The sequence below is a fragment of the Scheffersomyces xylosifermentans genome, assembly GCF_036884685.1.
Source record: "Scheffersomyces xylosifermentans strain CBS 12540 chromosome Unknown RJT20scaffold_7, whole genome shotgun sequence".
In the NCBI taxonomy this organism is placed as follows: Eukaryota; Fungi; Ascomycota; class Pichiomycetes; order Serinales; family Debaryomycetaceae; genus Scheffersomyces; species Scheffersomyces xylosifermentans.
In genome coordinates, this window is record NW_027042945.1 from 1,279,218 (window position 1) to 1,302,858 (window position 23,641).

At 40.1% G+C, this 23,641-nt stretch overlaps 8 protein-coding genes across 8 annotated transcripts; 4 read left to right on the top strand and 4 right to left on the bottom strand. All coding sequences in view use genetic code 12, as the record gives it.

Moving 5' to 3' along the window:
* Nucleotides 1-432: 432 nt before the first annotated feature.
* Nucleotides 433-1,623, bottom strand: RJT20DRAFT_99130 (uncharacterized protein; the record flags this gene model as incomplete). The annotated part of the gene is made up of 1 exon (XM_064921755.1): nucleotides 433-1,623. The coding sequence occupies one exon, from the start codon at nucleotides 1,621-1,623 to the stop codon at nucleotides 433-435; it is 1,191 nt and encodes a 396-aa protein (XP_064772690.1).
* Nucleotides 1,624-2,869: 1,246 nt separating this feature from the next.
* Nucleotides 2,870-5,011, top strand: RJT20DRAFT_99596 (glutamine-dependent NAD(+) synthetase; the record flags this gene model as incomplete). The annotated part of the gene is made up of 1 exon (XM_064921772.1): nucleotides 2,870-5,011. One exon carries the CDS (start codon nucleotides 2,870-2,872, stop codon nucleotides 5,009-5,011), a length of 2,142 nt encoding a protein of 713 aa, XP_064772691.1.
* Nucleotides 5,012-5,106: 95 nt separating this feature from the next.
* On the bottom strand, nucleotides 5,107-6,792 carry PPE1 (carboxylesterase-mitochondrial 37S ribosomal protein YmS2). Its single transcript, XM_064920910.1, has one exon. The coding sequence runs from the start codon at nucleotides 6,427-6,429 to the stop codon at nucleotides 5,203-5,205; it is 1,227 nt and encodes a 408-aa protein (XP_064772692.1). The 5' UTR covers nucleotides 6,430-6,792; the 3' UTR covers nucleotides 5,107-5,202.
* An 889-nt stretch (nucleotides 6,793-7,681) lies between these two features.
* RJT20DRAFT_59739 (tRNA(adenine34) deaminase) lies at nucleotides 7,682-8,832 on the top strand. The gene has a single exon (XM_064920909.1). The coding sequence runs from the start codon at nucleotides 7,904-7,906 to the stop codon at nucleotides 8,732-8,734; it is 831 nt and encodes a 276-aa protein (XP_064772693.1). The 5' UTR covers nucleotides 7,682-7,903; the 3' UTR covers nucleotides 8,735-8,832.
* Nucleotides 8,833-9,064: 232 nt separating this feature from the next.
* Nucleotides 9,065-10,939, top strand: RJT20DRAFT_130786 (TFIIH/NER complex subunit). The gene has a single exon (XM_064917837.1). It carries the CDS (start codon nucleotides 9,313-9,315, stop codon nucleotides 10,843-10,845), a length of 1,533 nt encoding a protein of 510 aa, XP_064772694.1. The 5' UTR covers nucleotides 9,065-9,312; the 3' UTR covers nucleotides 10,846-10,939.
* On the bottom strand, nucleotides 10,940-13,919 carry SPT5 (transcription elongation factor). Its single transcript, XM_064917838.1, has one exon. It carries the CDS (start codon nucleotides 13,890-13,892, stop codon nucleotides 11,031-11,033), a length of 2,862 nt encoding a protein of 953 aa, XP_064772695.1. The 5' UTR covers nucleotides 13,893-13,919; the 3' UTR covers nucleotides 10,940-11,030.
* An 872-nt stretch (nucleotides 13,920-14,791) lies between these two features.
* Nucleotides 14,792-20,486, bottom strand: SRB9 (Srb9p). The gene has a single exon (XM_064917839.1). The coding sequence runs from the start codon at nucleotides 20,440-20,442 to the stop codon at nucleotides 14,956-14,958; it is 5,487 nt and encodes a 1,828-aa protein (XP_064772696.1). The 5' UTR covers nucleotides 20,443-20,486; the 3' UTR covers nucleotides 14,792-14,955.
* Nucleotides 20,487-22,546: 2,060 nt separating this feature from the next.
* On the top strand, nucleotides 22,547-23,628 carry RJT20DRAFT_130790 (cyanamide hydratase). The gene has a single exon (XM_064917840.1). It carries the CDS (start codon nucleotides 22,664-22,666, stop codon nucleotides 23,348-23,350), a length of 687 nt encoding a protein of 228 aa, XP_064772697.1. The 5' UTR covers nucleotides 22,547-22,663; the 3' UTR covers nucleotides 23,351-23,628.
* The last annotated feature ends 13 nt before the right edge of the window (nucleotides 23,629-23,641 follow it).

Below are 23,641 nucleotides of genomic sequence, written 5' to 3' on the forward strand. Positions count from 1 at the left end.
TTTCAGTACTACAAGCAAATACGGAACTTTCTGGAAACTACGTTTTATATTTGCTCTCGGTACTGCCCGGTCCACGACGACCAGGCCAGGGCCCCAAAGCACCGACGTGGTTTTTTATTTTTAACTGGTGAAGTTTTGGTAGGCAGTCTCTTCCAGTATGGGTATGGCTCCCTTGCAGCTAGTCGTCTCTTCCTAGTATAAATAAAGAGTTATCCAACAGGTAACTGCAAAATTTATAGTGTATGAAATTGGTAGCGCCGTAATACCGAACCATATTCTTTTTCATTTGATATTGTATTGCAATTATTATGGTGTCCTTTTAAAACCTGTATTCACTTAATGAAAACCCTATACTGTATGGAACTACATTGAAATTGAAATAGATATCACCGTAAGAGCAATTGAATTAGTCATGTCACCAAACAGACGCAATTACTGAATGGTGGTTGGATCATGATTACTGGCAATATTGCATTGATGCATCAACCTTCTCTCATCACCACCGTCTTGACCAACACCCTTGAATTCTCCAGTAACAGAATGCCACAATCCTCTGTTGTAGAAAATGACTAAATCACCTTGGTTCCAGCTATGAGCCAAGACTTGATCTGGAGAAATGGAAGGTCTCATCAACGAATGTGCTTTCTTACGGGCGTCCTCCAAGTCCAATGTCTTCACGCTTCCGTCGCTTTGCTTAGTATGCAACTTATATAAACAGCATCCATGTAACTGCAAGTGGTGCTCCTTGGTGACGGGGTTAGTCCAAACCATTGGCAATTTCTTAACTTTTGACTCCTCCCATTCTGGTAATTGGTCAAATGGGAGCTCCTTTCCTTCAGAGACCATGGTTAAACCGTCAGATGTGGCTCCAGCTGGAGAAATGAAAATGTATGGATGTGGGGCATATTCCACAGTCGTTGTAAGAGCGAATTCTTTGTCTTCTTCACTCAAGTTCTTGAATGCTTGTGCTCCACTAACAAAGCAAGTAGCACCTTGTGTCAACTCTAATACATCACCAGAACCATCGGCATAATCGATAGTCTGAGTCTGAGTCGATGGTGGCACTTTAATACCTAAAAGGGTAGTAACCACTGGAGGGGACAAGTCGTATAAAGCACTGTCAATGTGCCATCTGTAGAACCGTGTCTTGTGTTCCTTCTTGATCTCATCTTCAGTCAATGGTGTGTGATGAAATGTAGTGTGCGATGGATGGGTCAAACTGATATCCTCTCCATTTTCGTTGCCTGGCTCATCTGCTTTAAACACACCCTGTCCCAATATTTGGACTTGAGGCTGAGATTTCACCGAACAACCGTCTTTTCTTAACACAGACTGTGCATGTCTAAACTCTTTACCATGACCGTAGTTGGCTCCAGACTCCTCTTTTGGCTCTGGGAGAGTAGGATCGAACCTCTTTGTTAACAAATATTGAGATTTTGGCAGCAATTTCTCTTGTTCTGGAATGATAACAACCAAGTATTTATGAACAGCTTCGAAGAGTTGCTGGAAATCGTCTTCAATCAAATTTGCTGGGTCCATATTGGCATATTCGGGCAAAGTAACAGAACATCCAAATGGCTTTTTAACCAATGGGGTGATCTGCAAAGTATCTGTTTGATGCATTTTTCAGCTTCTTTCGTAATATTAAGTTAGTTAGATCGACTCTACTGTAATCTATCACAATAATCACAACTTTACTTTTTTCCTCAAGGTGTTGCTATATATATACCATTTCCACTCCACCACGTCAAAGTCATAGCGTGCTGAATTTCTTATCAATGGGACACAATCTGCAGGACGATAAGCTTAAATGCAGCACATGTGAGTTTGTCCGACGGAACTTGTTGTCCCAAAGAGGAAGGAGGTCAGGTAGAAGTCATGTGAGGGAGCAAAATAGAAACGTTCCGTCGGAAGCTCCGAAGGGACAAAAGTCGGTATTGTCCGCAAGAATGACTAGCAAAGTAGCACGGAGAGCCGGTGTATGTATTTAGAGAGGTGAGAGATGTAGAGTATTTGGCTGCGAATTTGAGGGTTACCGGGAACGGGAAGAGGTGCCCGCTGTTGAGTTATCATCATGGAAGTGGCGTTATTCAAGAGAGAAGGTGCTTGATACTTTGATGTTTTGATGCTTGGTGCTTGTTGAGCCTTCGGTTCTTTCAATTGGTTGCGCTTTTAGAAAAGAAGGAAAGTACATAGTACATAGTACAAAGACGTAGATCAAGGTGTATGGGGGTGTCGTACAATTGATTTGTTTGCTCTCTCAAAAAGAAAAAAAAGCAAGACGACAAATTTGGAAACATGATGAAGAATTATAGTGAAAAGCTATTATTGTTGCTAAAAAGTGTAGAAGGGCACGGCAACCACCCCTGCCTACCTTAAGCGATATGATGTCAATTCCTACATGTCAGATCGAGATATGACGATACGACAGCAATTGAGACCATTTATGGCTCATCAAATGTACATCCTCCCTCTCTCTCCATACTCAATAAATAGCCACAATTATTTGAGTCAGAACCCTCAAATTTTTCTCCATAAATTCTCAAAACCGTTTCTCCCTTCTTTCAAAATCCATGCCATCCAATCACAAACCTATAGCCTCATCTCTCACTCTTCAGCCCCTCAGACCACCATTCCTTCTTCCCTCAGTCTCAGACCACCAAAGTCTCTCTTCGTCCTTCCATACTCAAAATTTTTTCGCAGCCCGTTCCTCTTTGGGAAAGCTATCCTGTTTGTAACAACACCCCAACCTCACTACAGAAAATCCATCAGTCACCAAAAAGTCATTTACACTATCTTAAAGATAGCATATATCACCTTGTTATCCAGCCAATTGGTAACTCAAACTAGCTAAAATCAGTCAGCAACAATGGGACACTACATCACAATTGCTACTTGTAATCTTAACCAATGGGCGCTTGATTTCGAGGGAAATAGAGACAGAATCGTCGCCTCTATCGTAGAAGCCAAAAGACAAGGTGCTAAGCTTAGAGTAGGACCAGAACTCGAGATCTGTGGTTATGGTTGTCTCGACCATTTCGCCGAAAATGACCTTTACGACCACTCTCTCGAGATTTACGGGCAAATCTTATCGAACCCCGAAACTCACGACATCTTACTAGACATCGGTATCCCCATTATTCACAAGTCTATCAAGTATAACTGTCGTATCATCTCATACAACGGGAAGATTCTTCTTATTAGACCCAAGGTTTATCTTGCCAACGATGGAAACTACCGTGAAATGCGTTATTTTACTCCTTGGAATCGTCCAAAGTACTATGAAGACTACCAATTGCCTAAGTTCATTGCCAAGATCACTGGTCAGTCGAAAGTGACTTTCGGAGATTGCATCGTCGAAACTTTGGAAACAAGACTTGGCTGTGAGACCTGTGAAGAATTATTCACTCCTCAATCTCCACATATTGCTATGGCCCTTGATGGTGTTGAAATTTTCACAAATTCTAGTGGATCCCACCACGAATTACGTAAACTCGACACCAGACTTCAATTAATAACAGAAGCAACTAAGAAGTGCGGAGGTGTTTATCTTTACGCCAACCAGAAGGGTTGTGATGGTGACAGATTATACTATGATGGTTGCGCTTGTATCATCGTCAACGGTGATCTTGTTGCTCAAGGTTCGCAATTCTCACTTCAGGATGTTGAAGTCATCTCAGCTACTATTGACTTGGATGATGTGAGATCCTACAGAAACCAAAAGTCTGCCTCAAACCAAGCTGTTAACCAGACAACAACGTTCAAGGCCATTGAAACTGGTATAGAACTTTCACCAACGAGCCATTTGTTCAACCCTAATGTCGTTCCAACAAACATCAGACCAATTAGATATCACTTGCCAGAAGAGGAAATTGCCCTTGGCCCAGCATGCTGGTTATGGGATTACCTTAGAAGATCCAAATGCGGAGGATATTTCCTCCCCTTGAGTGGTGGAATCGATTCTTGTGCTACCGCTGTCATTGTTCATCTGATGTGTAGACTAGTAGTGGAGTCTATAGACGATCCTCAAGTTTTGAGCGACATACAATCTTTGACGCAAGACTCTACATTCGTTCCAAAGACTCCTCAAGAAATCGCTGGTCGTTTATTCTATACCTCATTTATGGGAACCGAAAACTCGTCTAATGAGACCAGATCAAGAGCTAAAGATTTGGCAGAAAAGGTAGGGTCTTACCATGTTGATTTGAACATGGATAACTTGGTGTCCTCTGTTATTTCGTTATTTGAAGTTGCTACAGGTAAAAGGCCAATCTTCAAGATTTTTGGTGGATCTCAGACTGAAAACTTGGCCTTGCAGAACATCCAAGCTCGTTTAAGAATGGTATTGAGTTATTTATTTGCCCAATTGTTGCCATGGACGAGAGGAAAATCTAGTGCTGGTCTTTTGGTTTTGGGAAGTGCCAATGTTGACGAGTGTTTAAGAGGATACTTGACTAAATACGATTGTAGTTCAGCTGACATCAACCCTATTGGTGGTATCTCCAAAACCGATTTAAAGCGTTTCATTGCATGGGCTGAAGTCAACTTTAAATTGCCCATTTTGCACGATTTTTTGACTGCAGTTCCTACTGCTGAGTTAGAGCCAATTACCAAAGACTATGTTCAAAGTGATGAAATCGACATGGGTATGACGTATGATGAATTGTCCAGATTTGGAAGACTCAGAAAGGTCGATAAGTGTGGTCCTTTGGCTATGTTCATCAAGCTTTACCATGAATGGTCGCAACCTCCACACAACCTTACTGCTGAACAGGTAGCCGTGAAGGTGAAGCGTTTCTGGTTTTTCTACGCTATCAACAGACATAAGATGACAACCATGACACCAGCATACCATGCTGAACAATATTCTCCAGATGACAACAGATTCGATTTGAGGCCTTTCTTGATCAACCCTAGATTCCCATTTGCCAGTAAGAAGATCGACGAGATTGTTAAGGAAATCAACGAAAGGAACATTGAAATTGAAAATAACAATGTAAGTGTGGAGTAAGTCTGGACTAGACTTGTTCATATGGCTTATAATGTATTAGATTTAGAATAGTAAACGGAATGAAATAGAAGATTTATGGCATATCGAGTCTACAATATTAGTACACTTGTACAACGCAAAGATGACGTATCATTGGAAAGGAGAACTATTGGCCTTGAATATATGCTAAGACATCTCTGCCCATGTGAAATCTAGTTATTTTGTATTTTACCACCCCATTTCGGAACAATTCCTAACTCCTCTCTCATAAAAGTGTTGGGATCTTCATTTCTCTTTATGAAGTCCACTAAACAGACAGCCACCTGTCTGGGTAGGTCTTCATGAATAAAGTGGCCGTATTTCTGCTGATTACTGAAGACCACGAGTTGATACTTTCCTTGCATTTGGCCAATCATTAAGCTCTTATCCAAGGTTTCGTGTGCCGAGAGGATCAATAACTTAGGATCTTTAAAGCTCAAAAAGTTCTCAGACAACTTGTCGAACCACGTATCCCAATACGGTTGTGTTAACCTAAGATCTGTCTTCCATGTCAACTTGTCTAAATCTAGCAAGTCTGGAACACTGATTTCTGCTGAATCGTTGTTGAATAATAGGAATCCCTTGTGCCACTTAATTGCTCTACTAACAGACGGGAAGGACTTAGGTCTGTTACTTATAAAATCAGGCATAGCACTTAGTGATTTCACAGCTGTTTCCTCCACAATGTCGAGTACCACCAGTCCCTTTATATGTACGTATTTGACCTCGTCTTGGTACCGCTTTAGAAAGCATGACACCACCGCTCCACCCAAAGAATGACCTACAAGGTAAATTGGGTTCGTGCTAACATCGTGCCTCGACGAGAACTCTTCCAAAATAAACTTCAAGTCCTCTACCAATGTATCCATTGAGAAATCTTTGGTAGGACTAGAACCACCATGACCTCTGAAGTCAAAGAGAAACACACCAATATGCTCTGAAACTTCTGCTAAACTTTGAGTAAGAAAGGCAAAGGTCATAGCTGACGAACCCGCTCCGTGAACACAGATACATATAGGGTCCGCTTTGGATTTGGGAGGTCTATAATATGTTTGGAAACAGATCACTGAACCAACTTCAGGCCGTGAAGTGTAGAATTCTGAGATTGGAAACAACTCTTTCTTGAGTGAATTATATTTACTGAGGATGGCATCATCCAACTTGGCATCTTCAGATGACTTTACTATAGGTGTAGGTTTTGTTAATTGTTGTTTTGGAGCCTTTAACGTCAGATGTTTACCCCTTGCAAGAGGAGACGCGAAAGATAAATCCAGTATTGAGTCGTTGACTTCATCTGCGTCTTGTTCATCCTCTTCGCTTGCATGAGCTATCAGAGAGAGGCCTAGGGCTCTTTCTTGATCTTTTATCCTTTTAAGGAACGCTTTGTGGAGATCGGACATGATGAGATATCGTTATGAAATTCGTATCGAACGGTAAACTAATGCGGTTTAAGACGAATCTAGTTTAATCAAGATCAACAAGTGCTAATGCAAAAACAGGATGACAAGCAATACCAACGGGTCAATTTTGTTTCCAGTGTGAAATGAAAGCAGGTGTATGCAACAAAAGGCGTATACAATTGGTGGATAATATCTGCTGATGATGGTACAAAAAATATGAGATAATCTTGACTATACTATGACTATGAATATGGCAAATAAGGGTATCAAGTGTCACCGTATACTGCGAGGATACAATTAGTGTAATAGTATGATAGTATAATAGTATAATAGTTAATAGTATAATAGTTAATAGTATAACAGTATAATTAGTCTATCAATTCCCGAGCAATTAGTCAAATCAAATAGATATGCCAATAATACAAATAAATAGTAACAAAACGAGAGACTAACAGCTGCAAACCAAGGATCAATAGTCACAAAATGGAAACCAAAGTGAGACTTATCGCTATACAAAACAGATTATACAGATCAAGTATCAAAGGATCAAAGGATTAAAATAATCAAATGAGGTACCAAATCAACTAAACAACCAATCAATAAAATAATAACCAATTGAGAAAAAGAAATGACATTTCACATGTACAAATTACAACTAAAACAACGAGATGCTTTCCCTCTGTGAAATGATGGGGTAACAAAGAACGAACGCCGAAAACAGCCGATGTCAAGTCAAATAGTGCAGAGAAGCAGAGAAACAGAAAAGACTGCGAAATCTGTTTACGAGTAGTGAGAGTGAGAAAGAGTGAGTGAGTGAGAGAGTGAGAGGTTGAGAGAGTGAGAGGTTGAGAGAGTGAGAGATAGCAATCAATAGAAGAGGTATTGGAGCACAAATATTGAAGTAAAGGAAGCAAGAAGACGCGACGACGACTGGAAAGAGAAACATCAAAGAAGAAGAAGAAGAAGAAGAAGAAGAAGAAGAAGAAGAAGAAGAAGAAGAAGAAGACAGTAAAGGAGATAAAATATACATCAGTTGAGGTTATAAATCGCTTCAGTATAAATTGTATATATTAGTGTTTATAAGTACTTGTTTTAAAATCGTGCTTGATTTAAAATAGTGCTTAAATTACTGTTAGAAGAGGAAAAAGTCTACGAAATTTTTCAGATGGATAAACATATAGAAATCTTCTTATTGATGATTTATTGATTGGTTCCGATTTATTTATTGGATATCATATCTTACCATCCAAGCACAAGTCACACGACACACCAATGAGAATTATTAGAAGCCATTCTTTGTGATAAATATTCATCAGAATCTTTTACTCTCTCTCTAGCAAGATATATTAAAAGTCTCCATAACTTCATGAGAACACGAACATACGCCTCATTATCATAGAATCTTCGAAGATCCCATTTTTTCACCACCACTGTAGACACCATATCTTCCAAAGAGCAATATCTCAATCACCACATGTCCGACTTAACGCCTGATTTCATTGAGATGGCCAAGTGCTTGTTCGTTGGCTACAAAGCATTGACTATCAACGAAACTCCAGTTTCTTGTCTACTCGAAGATAGATCGACAAGCTCCATCATAAGCATTGGATATAACTACACAAACACATCCTTGAATGGAACAAAACACGCCGAGTTCATAGCAGTACGAAAGTTGAAGGATAAGAACCCAGACATTGACTTTAGCACCGTCAAGATGTACGTTTCAGTCGAGCCATGTATCATGTGTGCTTCATTCTTAAGACAACTAGGCATCGGAGAAGTGATATACGGATGCAGCAATGACCGATTTGGAGGTAATGGAACAGTGTTAAGTGTCCATCTGGACTCAAACTTACCCCAAGAAAACTACACCAGCTACGGAGGAATCCTAAGAACAGAAGCGATCCAACTCCTTCGAAACTTCTATATTCAAGAGAACGAATCGGCTCCTCAACCGAAGATCAAGAAGAACAAAGAGATCGAGAATAAGACGTTTCCTCCCAACAGGTTCAATTTAAGCAGAGAAGAATTCATTGATCATTATGGAGTCGAAAGAATAGGCGTTTTCGAGTCCGGAGAAGAAGAGATAACTCCAAAACTTGGAAAGGGCTATTCGCTCAAGGAATTCATAGACTTGAAATCTCTTAAAGACATCCCTTACCTTGAAGAAGACTTAGGAGTAGTAACAGAAGATCAAGTGAATGAGTTTCTTGACTTGTTCTTCGATATCAGTGACGATGGAAAGGTCAACTATTCCAAAGCAATTAGAAAGTTCAATAGCAAGAAGAGGCACTTAGAGGAATAAGGTGGATCGGGTCGATTTGGCTCCAACGGGGCTGCTGTCACATTCACTACTGCTCTCACATTTCACTTGATACAAAGACCAGAATACAATTGACTTTCCTCGAAACTGCTCGAAAGGTTGCCAAATATAATGAAAACATGGTTCAATTCCTTTAATAAAGGATACATTTCATTTATACATAGAACTTTATAGACATCATAGAAAAGACATCATAGAAAAGACGATAAATACATAGTAGTACAACAGGCACGACACAAATCCTAACTTAATAACAAATGACTTTTCTTCCTACAAAATCATTACAATTTAAACTAACTCTTCAAAATTCAACAAATTCACTCTTCATTAGGAACATATCCACACCTACTTCTTCTACTACTTTATCTTTCACCAACTTCCCCTTCCATCTCTTCAACTACGTCATAACTGTCACTAGACATTATCATAGAATGTCTCGCTAGAATTGAAAAATCTATACCCGACATCACGACATTTAAGCATCTACTTTTAATGGTTGCCATGAAGATTACAACTTTCTCTTAATTGGAAGGCTAATATCCTTGGAAGCTAGTCAAACAATGGGTGCTACAGACGAAGAGTATTTGTCACCGAATAGGGACACAAATACTCCTTCCTCAAAAGCAGCTTCCGCAGAACCTGATTCCAAGGTGGATAAAGATGAAGGTGGGGTGTCTAAGAGAACAAGATCCACTGCTCCTCCTCGAGGACCAGTGAGCGATTTGAAAGGTCAAAACGGTTATGCATGGGAAGACGAATACCAGAGATCATGGGATATTGTCAAAGACGATGAGCACGGAGGCAGGTCCTTGGAAAATATCATTAAGACAATGATAGAGAATAGAAAGAAGAAGATCATGAAAAATCCTAGCACGCCATTCCAAAGAGGAATCATCAGAAGCTTAATTGTTATTATAGATGGATCGCTGGCAATGCTGGAAAAGGACTTGCGTCCAACACGGTTTTCAATGACGTTATCATACTTACAGGAATTCGTGGTAGAGTTCTTTGACCAGAATCCCATTTCTCAGCTAGGTATAATCTTAATGAGAAATGGTGTGTCAAATCTCGTCAGCGAGGTGAATGGCCTGCCGCAATACCACTTAGATAAAATACGACAATTGAAGGCAAGACAGCATAACAGGTACGAGCCCAAGGGTGACCCATCTCTCCAAAATTCGCTTGAAATGGCTCGTTCCTTACTTAAATACAATTTTGGAAATAACGCCAACGACACGAAGAACTCCAAGGAAGTACTAATTATATTCGGGGCATTGTTTACAAGCGACCCCGGTGATATCCATAAAACTATAGATAATCTTGTAAAGGATGAAATCAAAGTCAAGATAATTGGCTTATCCGCACAAGTGGCTATTTGCCAGGAATTAGTGAATAGGACAAACCACCAACAAAAGAACTTAGGATCTAAGAATTATGGAGTAATAATGAATGAATCACATTTTAAGGAGCTTTGGATGGATTGTGTGATACCTCTTCCAATAACTACTACAGAATCACAAGAGACTAAAGCTTCTAAAGGAGTCCCATTGATCAAAATGGGATTCCCCACAAAAATTCAGCCGGTTTTGACTTCCAGTCTTAGCAGTAATGACTACATAATAGAATTTCCACAATTGAGTGCTTCCGATCCGACACAAGGTCTTGAGGATGCCAAACAAGCCATTGAAATAACAAACAACAACAATGGCGGAGGAGGCTTACACTCCAATAATGTCATTGGATATCAATGTCCGCAGTGCAAGAGTAAGGTTGTCAACCTCCCAACATTATGTCCCGTGTGCGGACTCATGTTAATTCTTTCCACCCATTTGGCTAGATCATATCATCACTTGGTACCTCTTGTGCCTTTCAAAGAGGTACCTGTCAGCTCCAAATACGACAGCAAATATTGCTTTGGGTGCCTTCTTAAATTTCCGAGAGGTGTAAAGAACGACGGTAAGAACAGAAATGCCTTGGAAACGATGACAAGTTCAAGATACAGATGCTACAAGTGTAGTCATGACTTCTGCATAGATTGTGATGTGTTCATCCATGAAGTTTTGCATAACTGTCCTGGATGTGAGAATAACTAGATATTTATAGAGTTCCTTGTCATATATAATATATACTGAAAGAGAAGAACTAGATTCAATTTCCTTGTCCGGTCAGCCATCATTTAATATATGTTTTATTATAGTATACAAGTGATTAACTAGATAGATTATACATAAAGGGTTCTTTTTTTACATCCCATATAAGTAATTGCAGACACACATCTCTACTGCTTTCCCCATGCGCTATTGTTGCCTTTATTCTGCCCCCATGTGGAGTTGTTTCCATTATTCTTAGAGCCCCACGTAGAATTGTTTCCACCCCATGAAGAGTTATTACCTTTGCTCTGGCCCCAAGTAGAGTTGTTGCCTTTGCTACCACTTCCCCATGTCGAGTTTCCACCGTTTCCTCCCCAGGCAGAGTTACCTCCAGCATTTGGAGTCTTTCCTCCATTCCAGGTTGAAGCACCCCCACCCCAAGTGGATGAGTTTCCACCGTAGGCTGGCGTCTTACCTCCATTCCAGGACGAGTTGCCACCCCAAGTTGATGCAGCTCCACCCCAGGCGGAACTGGCACCAACACCGGGTGTTTGGCCTCCACTCCATGAAGATCTTTCACCCGAGCTGAAAGCTGGAGCATTAGGCCTGTTGAACTCAGGAGCATTACCTGGAGCAGCACCGATGAATCTGAGATATGGAATAGCTTCACCACGAATCAACACATTCAAGTTGTTTTTATTCACTTTAATCTTCTTACTCTTTGTGTGCAATTCAATTCTTGCGTATACATCATCTGTCTCCACGACCTTACCTTTCAAGCCTTTGTAGGACCCACTCGTTACAGCAACATCCTTATATATGAGTTTATCTCTACCTCCAGCTCTGGTTTTCAATCCAGCAGCAGCAGCTTGCGCAGGATTTGGAAGCTTCAAGTTAGGATTCATAGAAGTTAAATCTGGACCCAAGTTTTTAGAAATCATAGAATCCTTGCTGGAAATCGTGCTCACATTCATACGGTTTGTGACGAAAATACCCAAATTCTCTACTATTTCATGTGACTTGATAAACAAGGAGTTCTTATAAATATGGAGAATGGCACCTTCTCTCTTCTTGTCTCCCAAAACTTCCTTGACAGTATCTCCGACCTTGATAGTGAAACCATTACGATCAGTAGCGACTTGTTCACGGCGGGAAAGTTGTAATTTAGAGGAAATACCAGATGGCTTCACTGATAAAAGTCGACCATCAGACGTCAATATTTCGAAAATGTTCTTCTCAGCCTTAACAATTACACCAACAGATGAAGCATTCAACTCCACTAAATCTTTAATATCATACTTACTGTTCATGGTATCCATGTTCAGCGAAGCATCGGTGGCTTTAACCAAGTAGTTTGCAAAGACACGTACATCTTCCCTTGTCTGGTCACTGACAAGAATAACGGAGTCACCATCGATCTTAATTACTAAACCAGTTTCGTCAAAGTGCTTACCCTCAACGATTCTTACGTGGTCACCTTCATTGAAGATCTTTCTTAAGTCATTAGCTGGAACAGTTAACTTTTGGTTGACAAATTTTGGATCTCCACTGTCAGTGACAGATATAGTAATTTCATTTAATGAAGCTTCCACCACTACACCTACGGTTTTAGCTTGTTCACCACGACGGATTTCAACCTTGTCACCCGGTTGAAAAGCTGTAGACTTACCCTCGCCCTTCTTGTTCTTCAAAGAAGCAGCAATTGCTGCTAAATCGAATCCCTCCTCTTCATTATTACCGGTTTGGAATCTATCCAACTCCTCCAAGGTAGGGTGTACATCCTTAGTTTGAATAAATTGCAACTTGAAGTCCTTGTACAAGAATCCATCGCTGTACTCTTCTCCTCTGTAAATATAGTTTCTTGGGCCTCTTCCTGGTTGTAAAGCTTCGCCATCATACATTCTGGCTTCTTGTTCGTTGAAGAGTCTAGGGAGTGGTCTCACCTTCAGCTTTATTCTCTTACCCTCCTTATCGAATTCATCATTACGACCATAGTCCAATCTAGGAACCATTTTACAGCGGACTTCCAAACCATTTTCGGATAAGTTATCGATAATGGCCAAGTCACTCTTGTATTTACCTCTTGTGATACGCACGTAAATACCTGGAACAAGCTCGACATCTGAGGATTTCACTTGCTTAAGCAAATCTGGGTACTCTTTAACTGGCACTAAGAGCTTATCTCTAACATATATGTTGACCATACCAACCAATGCTTTGTCAATAGCATCAGGTCTCTTGGCTTCTATGTAGATATAACCCTTAAATGAGTCTCTTTGGAAAACAGTCAATATGTCTAGTGGCGAGTTCAGTCTGTCTAAAGTTCTCTTTTTCTCATATAATTTACGCACAAGCTCCTTCTCTCTTCCTGGTGTACATCTGATTGCGTAGATAGAAGGATCATTGATAGAAGGCATCAAAAGTTTCTGAGAAACTGTACCACTAGCGGCGGTGTCTCCTCTATACACGGTGTGGGTCTTTCTGTATCTTTGTTTCAAAGTTTCTGCCAATTGTTCGGCATCTTGGTCTTCGACTTCTTGACGTTTACGATCGTACTGTCTGTGCAATCTGTCGTCGTGATGTTCTCTTTCGTTGGTTTCGTCGTTCTGGCCATCGGCGATGAACTGCTCCCTCAAAAGCTCGGCTTCTTCGTCATCTTCGTCCAATTCGTCTTCTTCTTCGTCGTCGACTTCGGCTTCGATATCAATAAACTGATTGGCTCCTCTTCTTCTCTTTCTCTTCCTGGTGGTTGTTACGGCGTCTTCATCCTCATCTTCGTCCTCATCATCTTCTTCTTCCTCGTCTTCCTCGTCATCGTCATTCTCGTCGTCCTCAGCTTCTTCAACACGCTTTCTCTTCACCCCGGTTTCTTTTTCGATTTCCTCTTCTTGTTCCTCCTCTTCTTCCTCCTCTTCATCGACGTCATCCTGGTCTCTGTCTTCTACATTGTACGACAGCTCATCGCCCACTTCCTCAACTTTTGGCTGAACTGGCGCTTCCTTTTTAATTAGATCGCTTCCAAACGACTCGTTGTCTCCCGCTGTGGACATGGTCGATGTATGTTACTTGGAATCAATCAACACGATAAAGAACATGGACATTTAACTGTCTTCATTAAGAAATGAATTCGTTGAAGACCGTGGAGTTTCTGCAGGACGACTGTGGGATAACGGAAAAAAAAAGTTTTTGGGGACGCTGGGCGCTACCAAGTGGGGAGGGGGGAAGATAGAGGTAGGTGAATGTTAATGGTGAAGGAAGAAGAAGAAGAGGGAGAGAGAGTCTATGGGTGGTTGAAGTTGGTTGATGTAGGGAGATGTTGATGTAGGAGTGGTTAATGTAACAGAGGAATTTATGGAGAGAAGAGGGAAGGAGCAGAGTCTATGGGTGGTTAATGTAGGAGTGGTTCATGTAGCAGTAGTTAGTAGTGGTTAATGTAAAGGAATGAAAATTGGAGAGAAGACAAGAGAAGTATTACAGGGAACTAAATAAAACATTTAAACAGGGTTGACATATGGTTTGTAAATCTCTAGAGATATAGATTTCTTTCATCCTTTAAACATATTTTCAAGCAAATTGATCTGTACTTCTACAGCTTTCGTGTTATGCACTGACACTGTTTTTCTGTAGAGAAGAATGAAGAGAGCAAATAGCATTGTATAACTTCAGTGTAGAAACTGCACTGAAATGTTCCAATGTCAAAGTGAGGAAGGATTAGACTGGGGTCTATTGAGGCATGGAATAATGGATAGTATTAATAAAATAATGGATAGAGCTAAACAGCATTGGTTGTGAGTTCAACAGCACAATATCATCGATAAAATATGATCTCAATTCACGGTTATCGTGTAGTCACGGCCCATACAGAGCGAGAAGCTACATATAATTTAATTCCTGTTATGTAACGCTGCATTTTATATTATGTCAATTCCATAGATCATTTCAATTTTAATTTATTCCTATAACACTCCTCTGTTCATTTGCATGTTTATTCAGAATAGCTCACTTGGCGGGCATTTTCGCAGCCATTTTCTGAACCGTTCACTACATCCTCCTACATCAAGCTCTCACACCACCATCATCTTATATTTCTTCTAGTTCATCCTATTAATAAATTCACTCCTCAACGTAAACATGAAGTAAATAATCCAATGACTTTCCAACTGCCGCAATGTGCCACGGCACGATTCCCCTAGCTTCATAGTCCAATATTTCCTTGGCTTCTGTCTCCTCATAGGTGCCATCACTATCTCCAATATTGCTGTCGTGTGGCACAATGTTACCGTCAATTTTCCGCAAACCTAATATGTCATTCAATACTATCAATTTCTTATAGTGATTGAGAATCAACTTCATCAACGACTCCAAATCCCAGTAGTTGGAACAACTCAACAAGTTAACCTCATAGACCAAATAGGACTTCTGGCAACCGTAATATCCAGAGCATTTCAGTGTGAGCTCCTTTAAAAGATATCCGATCTTCATTCCAAGTCTGGTCGGAGAATTAAACGATGGCAATGGCACCTTAGGCACAATACCCATTACATCACTGCTAAAATCATGAAGAATTACTTCCGAGTTGTTAGCATTAACTCCGTTATTGTTTGAAGCAGCACCCGCACCTCCGCCACTTCCTCCTGACACTAAGTCCTGGGGAGACAAGAAGTTCCCAGGAGCATTCAAGAATTGCTGCGGTGAATGGAAACTAAGCACATTGGGAGATGTCACCAAGGTCCCTCCTGCCGTAGTTGGCGAGGAATTGTTCGATCCTGGAAATCCCTTGAAAAATGCATTGTCGCCAGTCTGCAAAGACGAGCTTTGCTGCATCATTTGTTGAGACTGAGCCATCAAGTTAGGAATCTCAGTAGCTGTATCTGAAGTCGCTTCGGACTTGGGCGTTCTATCTTCAAATACTAACTTGGGGGCATGACTGACAGATAGGACAATTAGAGAAATGTCCTTGTGCTTCACACTTAGCCTCTTCCAATGTACCAACTCGTCATCAGGAATAATACTATTAATACGCGTAAGAACAAGGAACTTCTTGCCTCCTGAAGCACTTGACTTGTTGTTTATCTCGTCATTCAACTTTTTGAACAACTCATTGGATTTGTTCCATATATCATCACAAACAGAAGCAATATCATGTGCATCCCTGCCAAAAATGCCAGATGCATTTAAGTTGGTCTTATTGGGACAATACCACGACTTGGTATATGTCACAACACCCAAAGGATCAGACCATGCCGCAGAGAACCAGCTGCGGTCAATAGATCTCTCATATGCGAGATGAAGGAATATATCGTCGTTGAAATTATTATCTTTGAAGTTGGTACTCATGAACTTGAAATGAATCTTGGATGGAGGCTCCTTGACCAATTGTGTATATGCATTTTTGGTGATCTCCTTACTAACTAAACCATTAGGACATTGGTTGTATAGATTCATAGACAACTTAGAAAGCTTGAAATTGGATAGTATCTTCAAACGATTCTGGTTGTGGCTGTTCTTGACTATCAACGATCCAGGTATAATTTTGGTAAATATCAGCACGAGTGGTAACTGATGATTGGTCAAGTTGACCTTAAAATTCCTGAATATTTTGGAGATTTGCAAAGTGGAATTCAAGTTGTCATTGTAATTGACAAAAAGCAACAACAATGGTCGATCGAATTCGAAGTTGTTTGTTTTGTTAATAAGATCTAATTTAATCAATTCAACCAATGAGCTCAATTTTTTGTTGACTTGACTGTAAGTATCGTTGTAAGTTTGCCCATTTTCCTTGTTCATTAACAAAATTCCATTGTTAATATTGTCAAGATCTGGGCGAGTCTCAACTGTTGAAAGATTAACCCTTGAAATATGTCCTAAGTTGCATTCGTTGTAATTATATGTCAACAAATCTAAAAACTCATTCAAGAATGAAGTTCCACATCCATTATTTTCACTGATAAGTAAAACCTGGAAGTTTTTGGTGGCATTAATAGGACTAAAATTCAAATATTTCCAAAAATTGATAGCCAAGCTATTAAGGTTAACAATGTTGTTATGTTTCATTACCTTTGTCTTAATAATTGGGAGTTTGAAATAGATGTCCTCACTGACCACCAAATTCGAGTTCAACTTATCGACAATTAATTTGTACTTTTCAAAATTTTCCTTGTTGTGAGTAGTTTGGGAAAGTGCATCCCATACTATGGACTTCAATTTTTTGTATTGTGACTTTGGATTGAGAATGTCCTCATTGTCATTGGTAATGTCATCGAGGAAGTCTAATTGATTCTCCAATTCATCTTTGCTTTCGTAGTCCTTTTGGTCATTAAGAAACTCAATTAGATTGACTTTATAGGAATTGGGAAAAATCTTCAAGAAATTAGATTCAAACTTATTACTTGGAGACCTATAATCGATGATATTGTCTTCAAATGGAGATACTATCTCCTCAATTTTTCTTTTCACAGAACTATCCATGTAATAAGTCAAGTTTGACTTGTATTTGTTGAGTCCCATATCAAATACTAAATTTGGTCCAACAAGATCTAAAAATTCGTCAAGATGATCTATTTTGATGATCATTTCATTATTCTTTGTGATCTCAAGATCATTGTCATTTTCATCGTCGTTGATATTGAAGCTTGGAAGGAGTTGATTGCTTATCAAGTTGTTCAAGAGATACACATCTGGAATGGTGGACACGTTGATACTTCTCAAGATGAGTGGCAAGTAATTTGAGGACTCAGAAACACTCTTTGACGCCTCTTCTGAAGAAGAGGTCCTACCACTTATATTATTGGATTGAGAAGTTTGCAAAGGCTGCGAAGTCGGGAACAGTGGAGTATGCTGACTATTAGCTTGATCATAATCTATAGGAGAAATTGTGTGCTGCAAATCCCCCGAAGAAAACGGAGACTCCATTTTGATGTTTGGGAACCTTCCAATGACAGAAGAGTTCGGAGACCCGAAGCCTCCAGTTGGAAAATTGCTCAAGCTAAACTGCTTGTTTTCATTAAAACTTGTCATCATATTGTTATCACCCATCAAGTTATTATTAACCCCACCAACCCCATTGTTTCCCACTGGACCAGCGTAGTTAGATACAAAACCCGGCACATTGACTGAGTTTACTTGATTCGGGAAGGAGTCATTCACAGTGTTTAATTTCAAAGGAGGTGAGTTTCCTATCTCATCTGGCATTTCTTCGTCTTCGTCACTCTCTTCACTGGAGACAGAGGAGACACTGCTATCCGCCAAAGAATGAGAGGAGTTGTTAAGTTTGGCCAAATTCAGAGCAAGCTTCCTTTGATCATTATCTTTTGAAAGCGGTATCTCGAATCCGCTCACACTTGTCTCTCTTACAGCCTTTTTCCTCTTTTCCACTTCTGGTCCCAATGAGGCTTCTTTCTCTACATAGAACTTACCACCCTTACCATATTTCGTATCAATATTACTCTTGATTATCGGGTTGAACAAAATAGGAGAAAATATTGATTTCTGATGAACCAGCATTTGATCTCCTCTCTGAGACAGTTGCAGAAATTGCAGTGGAGCAGTCTGAAGTAGCTGCTCGTCTACATAACCAGACATATCCGATGCAATAGGAGCCGTTGTTGGCGGGTTTGTGGAGTAGGCAGAGTTAGGAACTGGTAGAATTGGGGTAGGCATAATGGGTAAGGGGGCACCAGGATCATTGTAATCTGGCGAGTTCAGCTTTTTTATTGTCATTTGATCTTTTGGTATATCCAAATATGTGTACCTAGACTCTTTGCTGATAACTGAACTAGGAGCTGCTGTGGACATTGCTTCTGGAGAGACTGATTTTTCAATTTGTTTTTTTTCCACATTGTTGGTAAGGCCCGCCGGAGACCTCTTATCAGATTCAACTTCACTGTCTTTGTTCGGTATATCGAATAATTCATCTATTCCATCGTTTATCACTTGTTCGGAAATATCGCCTTGATTTTCAATACCGCCAACCTCATTATCTCCATTCATGCCAGCTATTATTTCCTTATGCAAAGTTTCTTCTGGTTTTGGAGACGATTGTTCCTTATTGTTCTGACTAGTATTACTGGCCTCCTCTTCTTCATCTTCGCTTCCTCCAAATAGATCATCTATTTCCATATCTTCTTGATCCAGCTGGACAGACTTCTTCTCTTCATCTATTTGGGGAATGTGCTCCACTTCTTCCTTCGTAAAATATTCCGTAGTGTCCGCATTTTGAAGATTGAAAAGTTCTGGTACCATTGGAGTAGACATTTCATTTATTTCCATCGTGCCCATGTCTTTGTGCGGATGTTGATCTATGGACATACTTGGATCCACGGAACCGATACCGGCCCCTCCTCCTGAAGACATGACACTGGGGATACTAAATGGATAATTGTTGGATGACTGGGTCAAATGCTGCTGATGATGATGTTGGTTGCTAGAAATATTGAAGTCAATAAGATCGCTAATCAAATCAAGAGGATTGCTGGTGCCGAAATACGCAGAGTTTGTGTTGGTCCGTTCCGTCGAAGATTCTTCGACTTCTTCATACTTTCCAAATTGTAAAAGACACAACTTCCATGGCCACAATATAAACTTTTTGTTATCTACCGAGTGAATGAATTTCGATATCGTAGAAGTTTGGTTGTTTAAGTGCTTCAAATTGGGTATCAACTTAATCCACAAGTTTTCTTCTTCGGAGTCGAATGAGTAGTGGACACCGGTGCTTAATTTGATAAGATTGATTAGATTGTCATTTTCTACACTCTTTTTGTGGATGAAATTCTTGACAAGGCTGGTAGGATCAAACAAATGACAACGAATACCACTGGGTATGAGATATATGACAAAATTGATGTCATGTGGAGAAGGCGAAAGTTCGTCTTTCAAGTCGATCACGGACGAGTCGAGCAATGATATCTTCTCCTTTAGTATCATTGAGAGTAATAAGTCTCCGTTTGGCAATAATATAGGGTCTAAATACAAGATTGAGTGGTTTGCAGAATCATTGGACACCACACAATAGTTACCAAAAAGTTTGATAGTACCGTTTTTTGACAAGTTAAATAAGATCATTTTCTTGATCGATTTTAAGAGACTTAGACTGGCGAAAGGCAAGTAGTCATCATTATTAGAGCCTGACGTTCCAGAGCTCTTTGGAGGATTGGCCAACATCTCCACGCTCACGGTGTTGGTTTTTTTCAATTGAAGGTTAGGATACTCTTTTGCGAGATCTAATGGGCTGGTTTTGCTCAGATTTTCGGAATCGTTCCCGTTCCTATTGGCATCTGCCGAACTGGTAGTGTTTGAATCGTCAAGTTGTGAAGTTTCTCCTTTGTCGTTGGTCGCTACTGGCTCAAGCGAATCGGTGTCGAGATCAACGGCATCTCGCACCGGTTCTGGAGTATTGGCATTGTGGCCAAATGTGAAATAATAGAGACTTTTGTTATAGTAAGTTACTAGTATATTTGGGTGTGAGTATCTAATCTGTAACTCGAGTTCGAGCAACGACTGGTCGTTGTCTGTAGAAGAGACATAGTTGTAGTAAGTGATGGAGCTTAAATGACCGAGCTTATAGTAATGGGTTGAGATATTGGAAGCGGACGCTTCAGACATTGTTTTAGGGCAGTTCAATTAGTGAATTTCTGCTGTTCCAGCTGTGAAAAGGACGTTTAGCTCTGTTTTAAATGGTCCTTGGTGGTTGCAACGGTTAAATGGCTCCGTAGAAATCATCCAAAGACGGTTGGAGACGGTGTGCATATACGCCGACTGTTGGTGAGGGTTATGCTAGTGCCCGATTAGGATGTAGTATGAGAGTGTTGAGAGCACTTAGAAGGGTATCTAAGAGGGTTATTAAGAGAGTATCTAAGAGTAAAGGGTATCTAAAGGATACTTAGAAGTGTATGAGAGGAAGGTATGATGGGTATGAGAGGAAGGAAATTAAGGAAAGAGGGTGGTGAAGTAGTATAGTTGGTATTGTGGTGATGTAGTATTATGTTAGTGAGGCGGAATATTTTATCGTGTGGTATCTTTTTGTATGGTATTGTAGTGTACGGTATTGTAGTGTATGGTATTGTAGTGTTTGGAATCGTGTGTTACCGCAACGTAGTATGGTTTCTTCGAATTATTTGGTATACCATACTGCACTTGTAACTTATAAGTTGTAGTGAGAGCTAAGATCTGGTCATTTTAGTAAAGTACTGAGCAGTTAATACAAACAACATCGGTGTACAGGTAGCCTCTTTTATTATAAAAACGATTTCTGGTATTATGCTCACCACTTATTATGGTACTGGAATATGTGAGCGTAATGTACAGTGACTACTTACTACTCCGTTCCTATTTCTCATTACTCAGTACTTTTTACTCAGTCCTCACTCAGTACTTCTTTCTTTTCACTTTTAACTCCTACAGAAAGATAATATATGAGCGATCATATTTAACTCTAGTTTGCTTTTTTCTGACCTGTTACTACCTTTATGGTTCTAACAAACATCTCAGAACATATTTTAAAGCTGTCATAAGAATTAGTGACAGCCATCGCCAATCTTAACCTTCCAGTAAGAACTGAGTGACAGCTTTGACAGCGCGGGGTCTGGTTGTAAAAATTGGAGATAATAAAAAAAAGAAATAGATAAGCAGGGATTGATATAACTAATAACTATGATGTGTGGTTTTGAGGAAGAACTCTGAAAGTAAGTAAAAAAAAGTATTATGAGGTGAAAAGTAGATTGGGATAAGCTGGCCAGAAATAATTTTGAAACGGTCTTATATTAGTTGCATTAAGAACTTTGTAAGTGTCATGATTGTTTAAACTTTCTTTTTTTTTGCAGCAAAAATTGATTCAAATAAATGGTAAATAATTTAAATTGCAAGAAACTTCAAGTTAACGATGATAATGCGATCAAGTAAATAATTCACAACATAAATTCAATTTTACGACAGATTCTATCATATTAGAAGAAGAAATCCAGTAGGGAGATTAAGTTAGAAAACGAATTGGCTTGATCCACGCGAGAATAGAGTGGCATATACGAAGAATTTCTAGATTGCGAGAACTCTGTCATTAAATTATTCCTTCTTTGAAATATGGCAACTCAAAACCAGACGGGCCATCTGGCGGCCCGTTCTACTGCATCTCCACCTTGATACAAATACTGCCATTTCCATCTCACAAGCTTATTGACATTTTTCGAGTTCTAGAACTTCAATCGCCGCTTTAATACACGGTGAAATCTCCTGCCAATATGTCATGCAAGTTATCGGACTTATTTCATCAGTTCCGCCGATTCTTTGGCTTCCGTCACTTAGGTGGACAAAGGATATAAACGACTCTATACGACAACTCGCCACTATCTCCGTGCGGACTTGCCTTAATTAGTTGAATGCGTGAAGTTTTGTATCTTTTGCAGCATTTGCATCAAACCCCATCGAGTGACTCTCAAGGTTTAGTTATTGGAACTCAATTTCTATCGGACCTATTATCTACATCCGATTCACGATAGCAATAGCAAGACGAGGACTTATCGCTTAGGATAAGAACCTCAGTGATCCGCTACACCATCTTCTACAATTCTTATTCGACTGGTTCCAACCATTTGTAAGCTGCCACGCGGTTCTGGCTCGGCCCGTTATTATGCCGTCTCAGTTGGTTGTGGTTGTCTGCAAAATCATCAGAGCCGCCCAAGGCTCCTATTGGGGATTAAGGAAGGATCTTCTCCTCACTGCTACCATCTCTATCAAATGAAGTATAAATACAATTACAAGTGCCGAATTATATAGGTCGCATTATAATATTGCATCAGTAAATCTTTTTGCACCCCAATTGACTATCGCAATGTCTAAGTACGGCTTCCAAAAAATCTCCAGAGATATTAAGCAGGCACTCCCAACTCCTAATGCGCCAACCTCACAGGTGGAAGTGGATTTGCCTACATCTGCTTTATCCAAATTCTTCTTAGATTATGCGGGGAAAAAGTTGCCTTCAGAGGTATTAAATCACTCTTTGAGAGTGTATTTGTACAGTAAGGCTATTATTAAGGACCAATTCCCTCAATGGGACTTGGACTTGGAGGTGGTTTTCGTCACCAGTTTGCTTCACGACATCGGAACCACTAAGGAGAACATGGCAGCAACCAAGATGTCTTTCGAATTCTACGGAGGCCTCCTCTCCCGTGATTTGGTGTTAGAGCAGACTAAGGGGGATCAAGACTTTGCTGAGGCAGTATCCGAGGCTATCATCAGACACCAGGACTTGGGTGAATCAGGATTCATCACTACTCTAGGCTTGGTTATTCAACTCTCTACAATCTTGGACAACGTTGGACTCAACAGTGAATTGATCCACCCCGACACCTTAGATGCTGTCAACAAGAAATATTCCAGAGAAGGCTGGTTAGGATGTTTTGCCCACGCAATTGACAACGAGAACAAGTTAAAGCCCTGGGGTCACACCAGTGCTTTAGGAGTTGACCAGTTCAGAGACGATGTGTTGGCCAACAAGTTGAAATACGAGAAGTTGTAGACTTGAGAAGTGGAAATTACATTTAAGAGACTCAAATATATGGGACGTTCTTCGATCTTTCCCCCTCTTCTCTGAATCCCCTGGCTCAAAGTGATACTACTCCTCAATGATATTATTGCTCACTTATATAAATAGCTATGTTACATTTAAGTTATGCACACAGTGATCACCTGAAATAGCAGATCTTTTAGACCTCGTAGCCACCAATTCTTCTCTTTTCACCACCATCTCCCCTATCACCTACCAATACTTCCCTTTTACCATTCCCATACCCAGCTCATCCACTCTACA